This window comes from Nothoprocta perdicaria, unplaced genomic scaffold, assembly GCF_003342845.1.
Source record: "Nothoprocta perdicaria isolate Ctin4 unplaced genomic scaffold, notPer1 scaffold_18, whole genome shotgun sequence".
NCBI lineage: Eukaryota > Metazoa > Chordata > Aves > Tinamiformes > Tinamidae > Nothoprocta > Nothoprocta perdicaria.
In genome coordinates this window covers 3,245,542-3,267,291 of record NW_020454982.1, presented here as the reverse complement: position 1 = coordinate 3,267,291, position 21,750 = coordinate 3,245,542, and the positions used below count along the sequence as shown (strand labels likewise).

The window sequence follows — 21,750 nt, the reverse complement described above, 5'->3', positions numbered from 1 at the left end:
TTTGAGGCAATTCCTTGAAACATTGTCCCAAAGCTTTTTGAAGATCTTAATTTGACAATGATTTGTACTTGTTTTTGTGGAAAGTATTCTTAATATTTATACATCAGAGGTCGACGAATAAAAGTTGATACTGGACTCTTCGTTATTTTACCACTGAAATGAGAGAACTGAACTCAACCCATTAACTCAAATATTTTGTTAACTTCTGTGGAATTTGATTAAGCTGCAAAAGAGCATTGTAGCTTGACAGGTCACTCAAGTCTCTTTTCTAATCCCCATTTAGCTGCCCTTGGATTAATAGCTTTGTTTAGAGCGCTATGCGTTTTAAGTGCAAGTATGTGAGGCCTCGGTGTTCAGATCCACAATCTGTAGAAAAATCTGTAGAAATACAATTTGCAGAAAGGATTTTGCAGCTGGAAGTGAGAACATCCTCCTCCCGGTGCCACAGAGCAGGAGGTGGATTCTCAATATTCATGCTTCCTCTTGACCACTGCACAGCCTTGCCACAAAGCACCGTTTGATCATGGGGTGACACCACTGTCCTGTCCTTTGGCAGTCATTCCTGTCCTAAAACAAGAGCTTTGCAGCAAATAGACAAAGAAGGGGACTTCAGAATATGTCACGAATGGATATGCTTATATTATTTTAGTTGCAGTGAAGTGATTAAAATTTCTACATGTTCCATTGTTTTGAAGCTCAACATTAAACCTAAAGAGTCAAGAGCTTCCAGTACTGAGATGATCACAGAGAAGCAAATTTAAAAGTAAAGATGAGACTCATCTGTTCTTTTAAACAATTCTAAAAATCAAAAATTTTGAATGCTATTGTCATTTAAAATTTAATATAGAAAGTACAAATAGAAGAATGTTTACTAAGTTAATTATTAATACTAAGAAAACATCACTTGACATGTAAATAAAGAATGTTAACGGATCATTCAGATTTAAGCTCACACAAGAACCTTTTCTAGAATTGAATGCGAAGAGAATCCACTACATTTCCAAATTGCTTGAACATGTATTCCTGTCTGAAGGAGGTACAAAGTGCACATTAAATGTGGTGAGAGAAGACATGTAATAACTTCTCAGGATGGAGGAAGACTTTTCTCGCGTATTAGAGTACTCTGTGGCTGACTTCTGTCTCCTCAAGGTGTCATTTTTCTTATTAGAGGAAAGGAAATTGGAAAGCAAGTGCTGGGGTGGACACTGCAAAATGGACACACTGAAATGAGACCCCTGAACAACTGCAAGGCAGTGTTTGTATTGCTCATTGCACTGCAAGGAGCTTGGGGAGAATACAAGGGGAAGAAGAGAGACAACATAAGATAATTGTCTCTTTTCACCCTCAGATTTTCTTATTTTCAGCAACAGTGGCTGAAGGCCAAGGCTTTTTCTTCTTCTCTTTTACAAAGTCATACTGCTGAGATGAATCCAAAACTGAGGGCAGAATCTCTACCCAACCCGCAAGGGGAGCAAGGACACCAGACCCCAGCTGAGATGCTGGCCCAGAGCAGGTATCTGAAAGTGTGGAACAGCCAAGGAAGGGTTACGTGCTCCCACCTGTGATGTGACTCGTCAGGGGACCCAGAGAAAGAACCCATCCTCTAGAGAGTGCAGCGCTGAGAGAGGCAACAGGAAAGGCCTGCAGGGAGGACAGCCTGCTTTGGTCAGGGAAACTGCCTTTTGGGTGTTCAAAGGGATCAGGAACGCCCATAGACCTATTTTAAGAGACTTCAGCTTTCATACTGCTACTGCTGCTCTGCTCCAAGCCGAGGCAACATGTCTGTCTGGGCCAATATCTTACGATGACCAAGGAAATGGTGAGCTTACCTTACAAGACAGTGGTATGAACGAACAAAGCAGATGCAGCCTGAAAAATAAAGGCTGAAAAGGAGAGATGTGATTCTGAGCTTGTTTCCTTTATTCATATACACATATTGCCAAGGAGATGAGCAGGCATTTGCCCTGAAGAGGCAACAGCTACTTTAAATTAATGGGCAACACCAGCAGAAGAACAAAGATAAATTAAGTGGCCACAAATAAAGTTAGGAAATTTAGAAAGGTTTCTAACTAACCAAGACAGAGCAGAGAGAAAATTGGAAGGGATAAACACAAAACTGTTTTTAAGGAAAAATGATAATTCTAACAAAAGGGTTTTCTATATGTTGCCTGTGATAGCAAGAAAAAAAAATAGGTTTACAAAGGAGTGCCAGTTCTCTGTCACATGAAATATCACCACTTTGGTGATAGCACTTAGCCTTAAATATTTGCAATTTATGTAAGGGAGAAACAGTAAAAATGAGGATTCCTGCCAAACAGTAACCAATCCTGCCAGTATGACCAAAATCTGCTGCCAAGTTCGATTTATCCTTCAGATTCAGACATGTGAGATGGCATCTGTAATCTACCTACTCTGCATGTGCTTCCCCTGATGCTGAACCTGAAAGGGAAGGTCAGATCACAGCTTCAGGACAGCAAGCAATGCTTCTGCATGAAAGGCAGCTTAATTTTTGCTTCTGTAAGACTAAAATGCTAGAGAGTCAGATAATATTTCTGCCTTGTGTGGTGCTTAAGTGATGAAATTGTACCTTTTACCCAGTTTTGTTAAGGTGAGCAAAGGTTTGTCTAGAAATATTCAGAATGGGGGGACATCTAAACAGCAAGCAAATGAACAGAGAGGCATAACATCTTTTTTCCCTCAAGCCAGATCTCTTAAAGAATCTATTTCCTGGGTAAATATCATAAGACTTACTAAAAACAGATGTAAAGAGCACAAAAAAATTGCTTTGTTTTTAAATGTAGCAGCCCTATATTTATGCTAAACTAGTTCTAGGTACAGCTTATAAAGCTGTTCTCCGAACTATCAGTGCAACCCCATAGCAGCCTGTGCTGTGACACGTGCTCGATGCACTGAGGTGGCCTTCGTGTTGAGGAACAAACTGATTCCCATAACAGATCAGTCCCGGTGGGGCTCGTGATACTGTGCAGTCATTCTCTTCAATTAGCTGCCAGGTAGCTTCTCTTTAAAAAACACATGAAAAATATTTACGGAGGGAGTTACTCTGTACTAACCATGACTTATAGTCATTTCAAATATTAACTACAATGTTTTAAAAGGTAGGAGAAACCAATTTCCAGTTTGGGGATATAGCCTGCAGTAAGACATATGCTCTTGCAAACTTCTCATATTTCTCAGCAATCCTTTCTTTGAACAAACGATAGGAAGTTTTCAAGTTCAGTGTTAAATGACTTTCTCCTATTTTAGCAGTCAGTTTAGAAAAACATTTAAACTTTTCCCTAGCTTTAGTTGTTTATACTCTGTTTATATAATTATATCCCTTGCTATTACAAGAACTGCCATCCACAAAATACTCCGCTCACACAGAAGTGTAAGTGCGTGTCAGAGGCCTGACAGTGCATGACAAGCCATGTCCTTGGTGGTCTTGATCAATAACAGTTCCAGCAGTGACAACCAAATGTTCTGCAAGATACTGAGCATAGAATTATTATGGTTGAAAAAGACCTTCAACATCATCAAGACCAACTGTAAACCCATCAGCACCATGCCTGCTAAATCATGTCCCTAAGCACCTCGTCTACACATTTCTTCAACACTGCCAGGGATGGTTACTCCACTCTTTCCGTGCAGAATTTTTCCTAATATCTAACCTGAATCTCCCTTGGCACAACTTGAGGCCAGTTCCTCTTACTGAAGTCTAAGCAGACCCTGTCCATAGCCTTTCCCTCAGCTACCCCACAGGTCACCTGGCCAGGCTGACAGACCTGTAGCTTTCCCTCATCCAAGAGCTCCCTGGAGCTTTTTAAGCTGCTAAAGGAATGAAAGAGACAACAGGCTTCTGGAGAAATACAGTGCAGAATATAACTTGTTTCTGATTTCCATCTAGAGATTTTGCACGTTGTGGGCCTGACTACACTGCGCTGCTGTTCCAACAGCCAGGAACCATAGTGCAGAGCACCCCGGAGGTGGAACAAGCAGATGTGGTAGGGTCTCAGATCACTGTGTCTAAGTCAATGTCTTAGAGTTATAGTGCAAGGGATTCAGGCTTCTCTGCTGTGACACAGCAATTGGCCTCCTGCCTGGGCACCCCTTGTCCTTCGGACGTGTCATCCCTCTGGGCTCACACCGGCCCTGTATCAGGAACTGCCTAGCTCAGCTCTTCTTCACCAGACTCCAGTCTTAACACTAGAAACTGGTTTATTTAAATACTCATCAGGTAGAAGATCTGATCTCTCCTTGTTCTGGCAGTCAACCAGGACCTGTCCTTCCCTCAGTTTCTGTCAAAGGACGTGCCCAAACAGTCACAGCAGAGGAGCAGCAGCAGGCTGCTCACAGAAAGAACAGCTCTTGATGGGAACAGGCCAGCAGAGATGCTGGTCACTAGTGAAGGAGATTGTGTGAGAGGAGACACCGGATTAATGATGTGTAAGGGAAGAGAAGGAAGAACTAACAGGGGTGAGCAAAAGTAGGAAAGGAAGAGAGAGAACAAGAAATGAGGAAAGGATCCATGCCACACAACAGACAAGGAGTCCATTTTCACCAGATATATTGCATATGAATTGGGATTTTAGGAGGGATTTGTCTGATTCTGTATGCTCGGCCCTGGGTTTGCATTGTATCAATTAGCAAATGGCTTCCAAGTAAAGCTGGGCCTTAGACTCCCTGAACATGTAACCCTGGCTGTTTTAACTCTCCTAAATTCCCCATGAAAAGATTTAATATTTAAGAACAATAAAGTCAGCCATAATGCTCTAGGTTGTACTGTGTTGAAGCATAATAAGATTACAAATTCCATTCATTTACAGAAGTATTCCAAGAGGAACATTTTCTGCAAGTAGGATTATCGTTAGCTGAAAATATTTTGTGTGGGGAACTGATGAATTTATTCCTTTGATTACAGCCTGACGCCCTGAAAGAAGGTCTAAAGGCGTAGAAATAGGGATAAGGTGCTTGGGGCTGCCTGTCAGACTTCAGTAGTCAAGAGAATGTCAAATTAGCATAAATAAGGCACATGGACAGAAAAACAGAGGTATTTGAAACACTAACATCTGCTACTGTTCTTGGGTCACAAACCTTGTGGAAGAAAAACCTGCATAGTTTAATAAGTAAACTCCTCTGTCATTATCTTAATGTTTTGCAGAAGCTTAAATCTTTTCCATGAGAATGTTACTGTCTGAAAGTTGATTCAAGCAACTGGTCACCTCCTCATTTCCTGCTTGCTCTGCTCGTTGTTCTACCAAAGCCATCCAGTTGTTGCTTTGCACATCCCTCCTGATGAGCCAGGCTGTGACACACAGCAGCCGCTGCTGCCTCAAATTCTGCCTTTGCATATTTTCCTCAGGTTTGCATGGTAACATCTTACATTGCTTTTAATACCTCCACAATCAAAGGAAAAAAAATGACTACCTTGTACATCACGCACACATTGCATTTGTGGGAGTGTTACAGGAAGCCAGTTTACTGCAAGTAGGATTATGCTTCGCTACAAATAGCTTACACAGCGAGCCAGTTTATTTATTTTTCTCATTTCAGCCCTATTTGATATTGAAGAACCACCAAGGGCATACATTTAGACTACAATGCTTAGGGCCATGTCCTACACAGGGCAGTTTGATATCAGATCAACCTGAAGGATTTGGCTTATATGATGAATCAAGATACAGGCTGTTTCTGGAATGTACATGACAAGAACGAAGAGAAAAATAAAGCAAAGGAGGAGGTCCAACTTACCACCCCGCCGCCCGCAGAGTGAACCAGGACAGACATGCCTTCCCTTAGGTTGGCAACTTCAAAGAGCATCATGTAGGCAGTTACAAAGTTCATAGGAAAAGCAGCAGCTTCAGAAAAGCTCATGTCATCTGGGATCTTGTAGACAAACTCTGCTGGGGTGCATACAACTTCAGCCCATGCATTGTAGTTTACAAAAGCCATGACTCTGTCTCCAATCTAGAGGCAAGGAAGAAAATGATGATAGCATGGGTTATTCCTGGGCTATTTCAGCTACACTCCACAATAAAAGAGTAAAGAGCATTTACTGTGCAGCTTCGGGCAAATGTTTACAACACAGGAACATTTTGGCCTCTCAAGTACTTGTCATCACTTTGGCTTGGGGATACTGTGAGTTTGCTAAATGCTAAGGTGCTGGTGACAGTTCTGAAGAGCTTACATCTTTTAGAAGGAAGATGTTGAAACAAAACTGTCATTCCAGTTTCACAGAAATTCCTCCTCCTTTTGAAAAACTGATTCAAGTTAACAATGCATCACTAGCAACCACTCTGCAGTCCCTTTCTGTGACAGAATGGTCTAAAATGTAGCTTCTTCTAAAATTAATGTGAGGATGTTAGTATGTCCCTGCACCCTTGAAAACAAAAATGATTACTAGAAAGAAAGCAGACAGGAGAAGTGTCTCCTAGTGATTCTTTCTTAGTATTAATAAAAATTACATTTTACTGAAAATGTTACACAGAGCTTAGTCTTTGTGACAGATAAGTCTTAGGTTCCTGAGAACCATTACCACAGCACCACAGCTAGAGATATTAGACTCATTTCACCTGAAGCCAACAGAAAATCAGTCAGTGGTTTTAATGGGAAAATGAATAGTTGTTTTTTTGTTTGTTTTGTTTTTTTAAAAAATTGCTGTTGCAAAACAAAGGCTGTCCTTCAGTTGAGTTACATCCTACATATCTCTGTCAAGATGGGCTGCCACTCAGAGCAGTGACTCTCCATAGCATAACACAGTCGCAGCAGATGAAGACACTAAAGGGCTGACGGTATCTCAGGTTCAAGAAGGAGTCTCAGAACAGACACGTTTTCCAAGTGCCTGGAATCCCCATGACCGACATGGAGTTTACAAAGAGGAGGGAGCCAGAAGACGCAGGGTGCGATCTCCGGCATCCCGGCCTGCGCTGCTGCTGACAAACGCCCATCCACAAGACAGCCATATGGCATCCCCCTGTTCTGCGTAGGAGCATTTCTGGATTCCAGAAATAAACAGTGTTCTCTTCCTCAGAAAACATTTCCCTGCCGATGGTTTCACATTGTGTAGCAGTTACTTTCGAGTGCTGAATCTCCACAAACACTACTATGTGATGGAAGATTTTATGGATCTCCCAGCATATTCAGCCAGGTGCAATGTCATTCAAACCCAATATGCTACAACCTGATGACTCCCTTTAAAAATAGTATTAACTTGAAACTAAGAATGCTAATCTAGGGTAGAGACTTTCTATACTACTGTCACAGGATACTCTTCTGTATGGAATGTAACTATAGAGAGCTGAAAAATTGAAACACTAGAAATTTTTTGAATAGTAAAGCTACCATGCAGTTACCATTCCACATTTACCTCAAAAATGTGGAATTATGATTTGTTGTGAGGAGGACATAGAGCAGAAGGGGGAAGGGGATAAATGTTGTATTGAGAGCTTATTATTGAGGCCCTACTGAGAACTAAATGGGCCATTACCTTTACTCAACAGGAAAACTCTGAAGCTCTCCTAGAAGAGCAAAAACGTTACCTTTAAATAAAGATATTTTGGGTAATTGCCTTACAATATAGATAGGAAATAAAGTACAAGATTTCATGGAACAGAGATGTTTAACATCATAATGGAATAGGAGGTGGGACAGAACACTGGAAGTAATAGAGGTACTGAAGGGTACAAAATGTCAACCAGTTACAAGAGCTTTATTGCATCTTTTAGCTATTTTTTATTTATCACTATTCACTAGTAAGTGAAACACATTCTTTTCCTGATTACTCAGGAAAAGTCATACATCCAGAATCAGGTTCCATTATGCACAAATGTAGGAGACAATATTTGATGTCGATTGGGTCTTCCTAACTCAAGATGAAAAAATGGAGCTAAGCTGAGCAGCATGTGTGTTTTGAGGAACAGAACAATGATATCGAACATGAAACGATACCAAACAAAGAAATTTAACAGCCTAACTCAGTTTCTTTTAATTTCTTAAAGAACATCAATTATGGTTTGCAGTTCCTGCCTAGTCATCAGGACATGCACACAGCACTGACTTTGCAGGATTTGGAAGTAATAGCAGTGCCTTTAGAAACTCATTTGAGATCTCATTCTTATATATGGGAATCAGTAAGGAATAAATGCCCTTTTGGACCTCAACATGGTGCTGGAAGCAGCTGTCACTGGTTGAAGGGACTGGGGGCAAAATATTTAGTGAACAAGTGATTATTTCCTCATGTCTAGAAAACAAAGATATTACCTCAAATCCTTTCACATTATCTCCAATGGTTTCTATAATCCCGGAGCATTCAAAGCCAGGAACAAGTGGTGTCTTAGGAGGGTTGTCAATATTCCCCTGGCGCACCATCAGATCAAGGAAGTTCAAACCACTGTAAAATAGAGGAAAAATAAAATCAGAGCTATAACCATAGATCAAAGTAAAGAAGGAAAACTTGACCAGAATGATCAGAAGGTCAGAAAGCTTCAGGACAGCATGAAACTCATCTCGGGCATTAACCCCTATTTTGAAAAGAATTTATTAAGTATCAAACAGGCTGTTTTTACATTCTTCCTCTTGGACAATTTTTAGTAGTTTTTATAAAAGCTTTTTTAGCTCTTTGGAGTCCTTTCACAGTTATCACTCAGATAAAATATCTAATGATTTCCCTCTTAGTCTCAGCTGTGCAAAAATCTTGTCACATCTTCGCTTTGCCTTTAATATGCTACCAACTTGATTAAAATAAAAGGCTCTCCTTTTCTAGAGACACAAAAAGCCCCACCACACGCCCACGCCATGCCTTGGCACCTCCCCAACATGCCGATTTCTAGCACAAATGCCATACGCATCATACTTGTAACCAGCTAAAATATGCGGCAGCTCTCGTTCATTGTCCTGAACAGAGCCCCGTAGCTACTGCTGGCCGAGACTGCTGCCTGTTGGCTCCCCCAGCCGTGGAGATTCGCGCTCAGACCGTCCTGCTCGTGCCGGTGGCACCGGCAGCTGCCTGGACACATGGGATTGCTCATGTGCACAAATATTAATGAGGGGGAGTTTTAGTCGGACACTAATCAAGGCGCAGATTGAGCAGACCCAACAAACAAAAAGAGGGGATAGATTCAAAACGTAGGCATGAAGACAGGGCATCATTCATGGGGAGATGTAGGTCACTGGGAAATAAAAGGAAATCCCATCTAACTTGCAAATATTTGTAATTATGGTGTAGGTTTTAAAAGAGGCTCGAACTCACAACTTCTTGCTGTGTAAAAGCAGGATTACAGCTTATTAAAAAGGTGACTCTGAAGAGCTAATTTAACAAACTCTGGAGAAGGAAAGGAAAAATAAAGACCCTCCCCCAGGCGCCCCATAAAAATCATCACATGCTTGTACACAAAGCTCATTACATTTACCACATGAAAAGTCTGGCACAAAGACTCGGGGAGCTTTGAAATCGCGTTTTGAAAGGCTACTTTCTATCCAGGAGCTAGGGCTTCTATGTTGCCACTGTAATGTTGATAGAGCAAAAAGAAACTCAGAATAACAAAGTACCAACGTGGCTACAATTTGGCTACAAGGCAGCCATCACTTGGTAACGTTATATACATAGTGTCAACCACTGTTTGTGCAGGGTAACTTCAGTGATGACCTTCGGAATAAACCTTTCCCCATGGAGCGGTTCACAAAGGCAGCCGACTTCCACGTTCTCCCTGAGCAGAGCAGCTGGGCTGCTTTCTGCTGTTCCTCAGTCAGAGGCAGCAGTGCCAGGAGAACAGTTCACCCCCGTTACCACGAACTTGCAAAATGTAATTCCAAGATAGATGGGATAATAAGAGAAATCTTGCTCCACAGGTTCATGCTACTTAAGTACCATTTGTTTTTAAATCATTTTACCTGCTAGCTGAGACATTAGGTATTGGATTTGTAGTTATTTCTAGTCACTTTCCAGTTAGTTTCCTTTCTTTTCACTTCTTTACTTCCTATAGATTTACACACTTTCACATTCCCCCTGTTGTACCATTTTGGCTACTTACAGTTTATCAGAAAGATGCAGATATCTGAGCCTGCAAGAAGTTTCATTTCTCTGCTCTTTCAAATAAGCAGAGAAATAAAATGTATTCTAAAGGCCAGATTTGAACAAAGTTTATCAATAACAAAGGACCTGAAAGCAGAGTTGGATTCTTTTTTTTCTTTTTCCTTTTTTTTTTAATAGCCTAGAGGCACCAAAGAAAAAAAGGAGTTTAGTGACCAGCTCCTAGACACTCAACATTCCAAAACTCTAAGAATCAGTTTGATACAGTGTCCTGCTTCTGCTGTGCATATAAGATGTCTTTGATTTGCTATTTTTTTTTTTAAATGCTGTTATCTCACAAATGCCAAGGAGTCAGAGGGGCCACTTTTGCGTCATAGGGAATGAAACCAATGTTCAGCAGCACCAGAAAGAAATAATTACAGAGCAAAGAAAAATAAAGAAGTAATTACAGGAGACCATTCCTTATTCACCCATCCTAGATGGTATATCCATTTTGGTTTGTTCTAGCTTGTTGCCTGATCTCACAAACAGTATCATACCAGTATTTTGCAGGCTGCAGATAACAATACAAACAAATAGAGCAGATTGAAGTTCTTTGCCATCATCAAACAGAAATGATTTCAGGAAATATGCAGGAGCTGTGACTCAGCTCGGACATCGATGGCTGCTCCATTTCTTAGTCACTGAATGAGACCAACACATGACTCATCACAACCGAGACATTTTCAATTGGATCATTGGTATTCCAGACCTTCAAAAGAATTATTCATCTGTCTCGGTGCTAATATCCTCCATCTCTTCCATTAACGGTATCAAACTATAAAATGCATGCATGTAATTAAATTGTTTTGCATATCTCAGTGATTAAAGACCACACATGAACTTCTGCTTTTTACTCCCAACGCATGTGACATATCATGCAATTACACACTATTTATTATTAAAATAAAAATGTGTTTTCTCCCTTTTCTCCCCAAGTTGCCCCTTTAATGACAGTCAGCTGCGAAACTGGGATAACTAGAAATACTCCTTAGCACCAGCTCCTCTTCCTCACCTTCGAGATGCTCTGCCCTGCGTGCATCAGTGTGGGACCACAGAGCAGAAAGACCTTTTTCTCACCCAGTCTCTCAAACTAGACATCAAGTCCACTGCCACCTGATCAATCTTCTATATTTTCCAGCTTAAAACATGGAGATCAGCGATTTGGTTTCACCTTTTTTTCAAAGTGAACTTCGTCGGCCTGATCACACGTCATCCCTGTGGCCACTTCCAGTTCAGAGCAACAAGCAGACTGTGCAGCCCACAGATCCTGCAGCCTGAGAGGCAGCTACAAAACCCCACGTACTGCGCTTGGTCTCATAGTAACGACGAGGCAGTGAGGAGGGTCTGCTGATACCCAAACCAGCAGGCACACACAGCCTGCGGCTCACAAATTGTAGCACAGCCCTGGGGAGCAACCGTCACTGTTATGACGGGCTGAATATTTCTGTTTTACAGCCAGGGTTTTTTTAGCAGATAAGTCATTTGTGATACACACACTTGCTTTGGAGAAACAGGAATTCACAGAGGCTCTGAATGCTGTAAATACCTCAGACATGTAAAGGAACTTGTCCCCATGAGCTCTGAACACGTGAAATTGTCAGTGTTAACTTCTGTTAACTCAATAGCTCAAAAATACCCCTCAAATGACAACAGCACTGCCTCTCAAGCAGAATTATTGCCCTGTCTGATAGCAAGATGAGCTACTTGAATATAAGAAATATTAGCAGCTTAGTAGCTGTCAGTAATAGCTAGCCTGGAATTTCTTACATTTCTCATTGTGACTGTTAGAGAAAAACAAACAAAAAAAAGAAGGTAAAGATCCCAGCCCTGCATCTTCCTTCCTTGCTCAGACAGACAGGTGTCACTGCTTCCATGGCTGATATCTCAGCAGTGGGATAAACACTTGGCCATGGATCTTATGATCCCCATAAGCACAAGGAGGAAAAGCCACTGCCCAAGATGGGGGAGACTCTCAGCTGTGCAAACCTACCCAAACTCTCCAAGATCTGAGTACATCCATGGGCTACATTGCTAAAAACAAATGTTCTGCCCTATGGAGGCATCACTTTCTGTGTCAATCATTTCTAAATAAACAACTTAGCTTACACCTTGGCATTTACTTGCTGGAAGCATCAAGATTTTACCTAACAGAAGACAACTCTTTGTGATTAGTTTGGTCTTTGTCATGTATCCAGTTGTGTAAAAGGAGCATAATATTGTCTCCCATTGCTTAATAAAATAATCCTATTTTCCTAAAGGAACATGTGCAGTGAGAACTGTCTACCTAGAAAGAAAAAGCTGGCCTCAATAGTCTGAAAAAAGAACTTAGTCCTTCAAGAGGGCTCAGCTCAGTACCCCAGACTGCCAGGCTCCTATCACTGCTTTTAGTTCCTGTGCCTGGCAGAGTTACCCTCAACTCCAACTATGCTGCTGCCACAGCAGCTCTGAGGGAAAATGACAGTGACAGAGACAAGTGATTCCCAGGAGAAAAATAACAGTTAATATCAGGAGGGAAAGGAGCAGGTGCTCAGCAATGCATTGGAGCTTGCATCGATTTTTTTTTTTTTTTTTTTTTTTTTTTTTTTTGCAGAAAAAGAGAAAATAGCAGCACAATCGGTGGGCTCTTCCCCCCCATCTCCCCCAGCTAGTCCCAAGGAAAACCAGTGCTGGTTCTTCCTTCCCCGCTCCGTGTCTGCTGCCCGGAGCGCGGCGCGGCCGCCGCTCCCGCCCGCTCGAAGGGCGCTAGTGCCGGTGCAGGATCCTCGAGCCGCGGGAGCGGAGCCAGGGGCGACGGGAGCCGCCACAACCGCGCTCCGGGTCGCACCGCGACGGAGCGGAGAGGGTCGCACTGCACCGCACCGGAGCGGTTTGCACCGCATCGCATTGGAGCGGATCGCGCCGCCCCGGAGCGGATCGCACCGCACCGCACGGCACCGGAGCGGATCGCACCGCATCGCACAGCACCGGAGCGGAGCGGATCGCACCGCACCGCACGGCACCGGAGCAGCGGCTGCGCGGGAAGGCGGCGGCCGGCGCGCGCCTCGCCTGTCCGCACCGCGCCGCGCCGCGCCGCAGCCCGCCCGGCGCGCAGGAGCGATACTGGACCAGGCTTTCACGCGGACTTTGAGCTCGCCCTCGCGGGGCTCCGGCATGACCCTCTTGGAGACGCGCAGCTTGTTGAGCCCCCCGAAGGCGGACAGCACCACGGCTCTCATCTCCTTGGCGTCGGCGGCGCGCAGGCTGCCGCCCGCGCTGCCCTCGGCGGCCTCGCGGCCTCCCTCCTTCTCGATCATCTGCTCCGTCTCCTCGGCGCGCTGCGCGCCCTCCTTGGCCATGGCGGCGGCCGCGGCTCCCGCCCGCTCCGCTCCGCGCCGCTCCGCTCCGCCGCTGCTGCCCGCAATGGCCGCGGCCGCGCGGCGCCGCACTGCTCCGACTAGCGGCGCAGCCACATCCGCCGCCCCCCGCCGCCCCGCGGCCGCCCGCCCCGCGCGGGGGCTCCCGCACCCTGCAAGAGCGGGAGGGCCCCAAATGCTCACGTTTCACCCCAAAGCGCTGCGCGCGGAGTTCCGGAGAGGCTGTCCCGGAGAGGCAGCGGGTGAGCAAGGCCGCAGCGTGCGGGAAAACACGAAGGCCAGGCCGGCTGTGCGCACGGATGCGGCACAGGGCAGCCCAAGGGATGGAGCGTGGCTTGGCACATCCGTAAGGACCCGGCGGCTGCCAGGCCAATCCATTCTGTGTTAATGCCCTTGGACTGAGCCCCCGCCACCAAAGCCCTGGGCCCTGAAAGCTGCTCTTGACCAGTTCCCTGTCCCAGCTCTGTGTTCCTCCTCAGTTCATGTGATTCCCATCAGAGGGACCCACAGATGGACACCAGCCTCATGACTGACACACGCATGAGCCACCAAGCCTCCCAAGCTTGGTGCTCTGCTGTAACGAGTATTTAAGCCTTTATGAGGTTGTCCAGTTGGTGCTGGGCTCACTCTGCCAGGCTGCAGGTGGTGGAGCTGGTGCGGAGCGTCTTCCTGCAGGAAGTGATGGACTACAGGAACCACTGCAGGAACCGCTGCAGGAACCGCTGCAAGAACCGCTGCAGGAACCGCAGCAGGAACCGCTGCCGCCTCCAGCTTTGCAGGAACTCACTCGCACGGGGGACCTGCTCCTTTCCAGGCCCTCACGAGGCTCCGGTTTCAAATCACTCAGTCCTATGTCAACAAGACTGGGAACCTCCCGCACGAGGAGCAGATGAACGTGGCTGCATGTGGGTTTGTAGCTGGCTACGTGCTGTCCTTTAGGTTGTGTTAGACAGCTGCATCATTGTGTAGCTGGTCCCCAGGCCCGGGCAAGCGGGCTGCTTGCACATCCAAAGCCGTGCGTGTGTTTGCAGCGCTGCCGTGCGTGCAGCCGCGCTCCATGCGGCGGCGGGCACGGCCCTTCTGCCCTCCCCTGCACTACTGCAACTTCTATGTGAAATCCGGGAGTTTTTTGGTCTTGCGATAGGGAGTAGGATCACACAGTTCAGAATTCATTCATATTTCTTAATTTCACCATGTGCGTGATCCACATTGGATTTTGTATTTAACCTGTTGCATTTAGATGCAGCAAGGACTGGAGATGGCCTCATCATAACTGTCACCAGCAATGGGCTAAAATATTTCCTTCACATTAATAAAAACAAGAGATACTGGAGAGCTGGACAGATTTTTTTTTTTCAGGTTCTTCATGCTTATTTTCAGTATGTAGCACCTTAGAGTTTTCTGCCTAATCTTTAAAAATTTCACAGACAAAATGTTGCTTAAAGAAAAGTTGATATCTAAGCCTGTTGGCTTAGGGTAGCAGTAAACAAATACACAGTAGAAGCAAATAAGAACAAGTACTAGCCACAGGGAAGCCTTGGTAGCTTCATTACCTCAACAATTTCAAGCAGATTTCATCAAAAGTGAAGTGTGATGCCTTAAATCTATCAAATGTTGTCCTAAAGATGCGATTCAGACAAAGATTCGAAAACAGCTCATTAAGACTATCGAGAATCTTCTGTGTGATGTATTAAAATTGTGGCAACACTGCATCTGATAGCAGCTTGGAAGGCATGTCACCATTTTAAAGGTCAGGAGGTGTTTTTGCTACCCTTAGTACAACTGTGAATATTCCTTCCTGCGTTAGCTAATTCAGTGCTGTGGAAGGGAATATGAAATTCTGCCACTGTAGATGTGGCCATTTGAATGCACGGCCAGGCAAGCAGCAGCTGGATAAAGAATAACAGGCGTTTGATTCTGAGTGATTTACTCTGTTGGCATCTTATTACTGTTCTGACTCGAATGAATGGTAAAGCGCAGAATGACTGAGGAAAGAAAAGCAGATAGAATATGTCAACTAAATGACATCTAGAATAATGAAGAGTCTGTGGGGCAGCTCACTTGCATCACTCCAGTGGTCTGAAACATCTAAAGGAAGCAAATCTGGATCTTAAAACTGCCTTTATTTGCAGTTATTTGCCTGCTGCTGTAGTTTATATTGATGACTTGGGAGTTTCCCGACTGACTGATATTAATAATCATTTAAATCTATCTCTGTTCTTGATCCTGAACCAAAGGTAATTTATCATACATGAATATATGGTTATATATTGTCTGCAAGTCAAAATGACTGAAGGATGGCCATTTCATTCATTTCACAGAATATTCTGCTTCTGACAGCCTGAACCAGTGTTACCATCAACAGCGGTACCTGAGGTAAAAGATATTTTGGCATAATCCTGACTGCATTATTTTGATTTGATTTATAATCACTTCTTTAAGAATATTAGATGATAAGGTACAGAAGCTTACACTAAGATGTACAACCAAGATTTAGTCTGCTGAGTTTACCTTTACAGGAGCAGGATCTAGGGCCTTGAATGATGGCTAACTACTTTGCCCAAAAGAAGTAAGAATGGCAAAACCAAATCCCTGCTTTGAATGGATAATGCTGTATTTTTTACCTCATTTTTTTTTTTTTTTCCAGAGGCATAAATCAAAACACATTTTCTCTCAAAGCACAGGATTTTAAAAATATTTAAGCTAAGTGATGAAGGTTCCCAATAATGCTAAAATCAAGTTGAGATATATTCTGTCCACTTTAATGCATAAACTGTTGTGTTCCAAAATATTATTTGCTTTGCAGTCTGATGTTAAGAAATGCCCTGTAGTGCAGGGATAGAAAACAAATCCTCGGGACTTCCTTGGCTTTACTGTCTTGTTCTAAGTCTTCTCCCTATAGCTTTGTGTGCCGTATAATGTCCTTATTGCTAACAGAAGGTGCCTGTGATGTATTACGTTTTGAGTGCCTGTTCAAAATGCTTAGTTTGGGTGTTGTTACAACTTATCATCCATAATTAATCCATTATCAATGAGAAGATGATTTTATTGACTTTTCCCTCCCATATCCCTTCCGTAGAATGTATTAATAGAGAAGAATTTTTCCAAGCAAAGAAACATGTTAGATTTATTTTGTTCTACTGTGTTTTGTTGTTGTGTTTTGTTTTGTTTTCTAAACCAAAGGAGGCCTCTGTTTCCCAAGATTAATTCACATTGAGGTAATTGTTTCATTCTCTTTTTGCTGGGGGCTTTTTCTTATTGGTAGAGCTACGTATGAATCATAGGAGCAGTGAAGCCATTCTGTTTATAGTCACTGCAAGGAACTGTACATTTTCCTTCAGCATAAAGAAGCAGTTTGAAGCTCCCCAGAATCATCAGGAGTAATGAAAATTTGTTGTGTTTTAAATTAAAGAGGAAAAGAAATGAAACTATTCACATAGGATTTGGCAAGGCCAAAATGACTTATTCTGATCACTGCTCACATTGCATTTTTTCATTATTTTATCATTGGTCTTATACATAAATTGTGCTCAGATAATTGAGTAATGGGTCCAATATAAGCTAAATGAACAGATCACATTATTCTTGTTGAAGAGATGGTATTTAAGACAACTTTTCAATGATTCTGAAATCTTTGAGTTATGATGTTGATAGTTGTAACAGACATGGACAGACCAAAAAAACCCATTTTAATGAAACTGGTATTATATATTCATTTTTAGATCAATACGGTCCATTTTATTGGGTGAAGTGAATACGCTGTATAGAAAGAAAATACTGGTCAATGTCTTTCCGACATCTGTACATTTTAATGCTTCTGTTGCTTTCTGAAAACATCAAGTGTTTTGTACACTGAAGAAAATACTATTACATCATTTTTGCTAGTTGAGTTGCAACTGCATGGTTTCCTTTTAGGATTCAGGTCTGAGAAATGAAAAGAAAAAGGTTGTCACACTGGGAAACAACCAGAGAGACAGTAAATCACAACGAGCAAATTTACCAGAGAAGGATAAGTTAGTAATGTCATGACTTAAAATGTCATTTTGGAAGAGCATCACTGAAAGTGTGAGCAGACTGGCCTAACTCCATCATTTCAACTAATTATTACTCGTTTCCCTGTTAAAAAGCTGAGGTGAATCATGTTACCCCATAGAAATAAAGAGTGGCAACGCACATTTACAGTTCACTTTTATAAGTGCTAAAGACACTTAGACCTCGTTAGGATATTATAATACTCTCCTTAATTCCAGAAGGATTTGTAACATTTTTCATACCTTGTTCTTTAAGATAATTGGTCTAAAGGAAAAATGAAAATCATGGACATAACTTAAATCTCCAACTGAAATTACTGTGGCCTTAGCTGTCTGGAGATACTTTATGTACTTATTCATTCAGTGTGACTCTAGGCATTGAGAAAGAATAATCCCGCTTGGCATTTTGAGTCAATTTGGTCTCAGTAATTATGGAACCACAGTAACTTGTTAGAAGAAGCTTGTAAAAAAATAATGTGCCTGAACTTTACAACACAGCTTAACTGCACAGAAGAATCAATCAACGAGGAAAATAAGTTTGAGAAGGATGTGCAGTTAGGTAACTATAACAGTGCATAATATCATCAGGAGCATCTGTCTGTGAATATTTTATTTCCAAACTGATTACTGCTAATATTACAGCTAATATTACCTTCTACAAGTCACCAGGTTGTTTTACCTTCTTGGGCCATTGTTTTCTATATTAAGTGTGTATATATATATATACAATATATACACACACAATATATATATATGTATACACGTATATATGTATACATGCATATATATGAAGTATATGTGTATACCTATGCATACATATGTATATGTACATACATATATAGATATACATACATACATACATACATACATATACATACAGCTTCACAGTGCATCAAAGAAATGTGAGTCATGGCCTATGGACCTATGCAGAAAGCTTCAAAAGTTGCATAGAAACAACTGAAACAACGGAGCAGAACACACTTGTCAGCAGTCTCCCTGAATGTCCAGGCAACAGTAAATTTTGTGCCCAAAAACCTCTTCAGATATTAAAAAACAAACAAACAAACAAAAACGAGAGAAGCCTGTCAAGTTTGGAGAGGGACTTCTAAGATTTTAGGAAAGATTCTGATGAAGAGTCACGGCAATCACAGGCAAACAGCCAATGAGCAACATCAGAGCCAAACAACAGAGATGAAAAGGAAAGAGATTATTTCCATAATTAAGAGGAGCTTGACCTATCTATGCCATAGCTTCCCGATTAAAGATCTCTTGACATGAGAAACTATAATGTGTTTGACCCATCATACAGTATTGCTGCGTGACAGAAAGACTTGCCCCCACCAGGAAGAGCTTCCTGCCAGGGTCCTATTTTTCTGCTTGAGTGTCTTGGCCAGGCGCTGGATTTCTCTGCCAGGAGAAAGGGAGATTCTTTTATGAGGGGTAAGCCAGTCTGAGAGGGCTAGAACAGCCTAATAACACCACATCCTTAACACGTTTTCTTCTTGACATAGCTAAAATGGAATTAATGCTTGATGATATATCCTCACAGCAACTTCCCTTCATCTTCACGCTCTCCTTTGAACAGTCCCCCCCAAGAAGGAAGTCCTCGAGCAGTAGATCTTGCAGCATGTTGTGACCCAGGCTCTTTCTGAGCTCTGCGTAACAACCCGTGCAACGTGCACATGCATCTAGGCAGTGGCAGAGCTTCAACCACCCCAAGCTCTAACTTCCAGTCCTCTGCTTATTCATTGATGCCTGTGATACCCGGTGCCTTGCTGAGCTACTTCCTATCATCTGAGCTGCTGTAAGGGGTTTTGCACATCCACAGGCCACACTTCTTGTGAGGTAAATATCTTTTTCACTTAGTTGAACATATTTTACCTTACAGCTGGGCAGGAAAAGGGCACATATTAGTTCATAAAGAGTAATGGAAGATTAGCTGTCAGAAACTAACTTAGCCTTCATAAATCAAGCTGCAGTTCATGAATTCAGGATATTCCTGCTTGCCTCCCCTCACCTGCTTGCTTCTCATGCCCACACTGTGCTGCAAAGTGTCTTGTCCTCAGTTGATTTGGCCCAGCTATTTATGTGGCCATCCTGTGAAATGCAACAGGTTGCTGCTTCGACTTAAAATGTCCCTGGTATCAATCACATTAAAATATAAGTCCTTACTCCAAGAACTTTGTGGACAGTTTCCAAATTTTTCTTCACCTAGCAACTTTTATTTTCCCATGTGGTGCCCCAGACCTTCTCCATAGAATATTCCTGCTTTATTCTTATTTGCCAAGCTGAGGACAAAGGTGTTAAGAGTTTTCCCACCTCTCGCAGCTGATGGAGGGAGGAAGCAGAGTCCTGATGGGCACCCAGCAGCAAGGACTGCGGCTCCTCTGCTGCCTTCACCACCATCTAATCCTGTGACTGCAGATGTGAGGGGAGAGCTTCAGCACAGCAGGCTCCCAAAGGCAAGGATTTTCTGAACTGAACATCACTTGTAGCCCTTTGCTTCTGGGCCAAAACAAAGGAGCATCCCCATAACCATTGAAACCACACGTTCCTCTTGAACTGGGAGCTAGATGCATGCAAACCCAATGTGGGTGTGGGGATGCTCCTTTGCGTTAGCTCGGAAGCAGTGGGGTGCAGCAAAGGGGACTCACTCCCCTGCCAGCCGTGCCAAGGAATGCCACTCAAGCTGTGGATATTTGCCAGGACAGGGATATTCGAGTTTTCCATGTGTTCAGGGGAAAGCAATATCACAATGAATCCTAGCCTGCTTTAAATGAATCTATATTCATTTAATGTGAAAAATGATAGCACTTTATTCTTTAACTCGAATTTAAACCATTCCATCTTTTCTGCAGGTTAGAGTGTATTTAACAGTGAGTCACCTACTTTATATATTCAGAAGCTCATTTAGGCACCATCAATCTCTTGAGATTCTTCATTGCCTTCTCTTCCAGGTTCAGGACAATTCTATATTGTTTCATAATTTAGGGGTTACAAGATGAAATGCCTGTTCTTGTGGGTGAGGCAGAAGAGGAGAGAGCTCCCAGTCCTGCATGAAAGGAAGCAGGAGAGGGAACACACCTTTCATGGCCTTCTCATGCCTGACACTTCCATGTCAGGTGTGATATTGAGTTTGCAAACACTGAAGAGATGCAGCTCAAGTGAACATGGCAAGCATCTCTGCTAGGAGACTTTAGTTTATGCAACACATAGAATATATTTCTACTGTTCCATCAGATTAAACACTGCAAAAAGCTTACCTCAGTTTAAACTGTTCTGCATAGAATGGAATAAACCAAACAAATCTGACCTGAAACTGTTCAGTTTGGAAAATCTTGAATAACCCCTTCAGATGTAAATCTTCAGATGTGGCTTGAAGGATGTCAAAAGTGAAGAGCTTTCTTACTAGGGTCTTATTTCTCAGAAGATATCACAATGTTAGATAGCAGTCCCATCTTTGGGCTGAAGAGCTAAATTAAATTTGGGCCTATAGCTAAACTAAAACCCAAAGTCCGCTTCACTACATAAATCCAAATATATTAAGTGCGTTTTGTGTAATAAATGCTTCCCATTAAAATGATACAGTGTGTATAATGGTAGAATAACTACTTTTTCTTAACTCTTTGGAAACAAAAATGAGTTCATATAAATGTCTGCAAAATACAGTGGAAGACATCTCCAGGAATATGTCACCCTTTTATTCATGTGCAGTTTTCTTATTCCTCAGCTGTTCTAGGACTTCACTGAAAGTCACAATTCAAAGGAAAAAATACAGAAAAGTGATAATTCTGCAGCAGATGTGCTAAAACAGCTCAGCCTGCTTTATTCTAGAGCTGAAGTACAAGATTCTTCTGTTTTTCACTATCTTTATAAATCTAAAAATGTCCTTGCATCTCCACATAGGGGTAGATATGCCACAGAAGACACTTACTATGGCAATAATACATGAAATATGTTATTTTTCTCGCTCAGTCTCTCTTCTAATGGTCAGCGCAGTCTAAAGGTTTGCAGAACTCGGAATGAGAAGTGTGTCCATAATAATGAGCCTGTTGCCAGCCAGGGAGCAGCCATTCCCCTGCAGCAGATTCTGACAAGCAGGATGATTACTCTTCATTAATGTTTCATTATTACTTGGATGTTTTCTTTCCTAGTGCAGTTAAAAACAAACAAACAAACAAACAACCAAAACCTACTCCAGATCTAAAACACTAAGCAGCAGGCAGCATTATAGTATTGTAAATTTAATTAACAACATAAAGCACTCCTTTTACTCCTTGGATGCCAATTCTAATGGCAT

The 21,750-nt window shown here is 42.6% G+C and overlaps 1 protein-coding gene across 1 annotated transcript in view; it reads right to left on the bottom strand.

Moving 5' to 3' along the window:
• Nucleotides 1–13,416, bottom strand: part of VAT1L (vesicle amine transport 1 like) — a 38,429-nt gene extending 25,013 nt beyond the window's left edge. The window contains exons 1-3 of the mRNA XM_026036567.1: nucleotides 13,172–13,416; nucleotides 8,257–8,386; nucleotides 5,749–5,964 (exon numbers count right to left, since the gene is read on the bottom strand). Of these exons, the coding sequence (XP_025892352.1) occupies nucleotides 5,749–5,964; nucleotides 8,257–8,386; nucleotides 13,172–13,401 (576 nt within the window). The 5' untranslated portion in view covers nucleotides 13,402–13,416. The remainder of the gene's footprint in view (nucleotides 1–5,748; nucleotides 5,965–8,256; nucleotides 8,387–13,171) is intronic.
• Nucleotides 13,417–21,750: the final 8,334 nt, after the last annotated feature.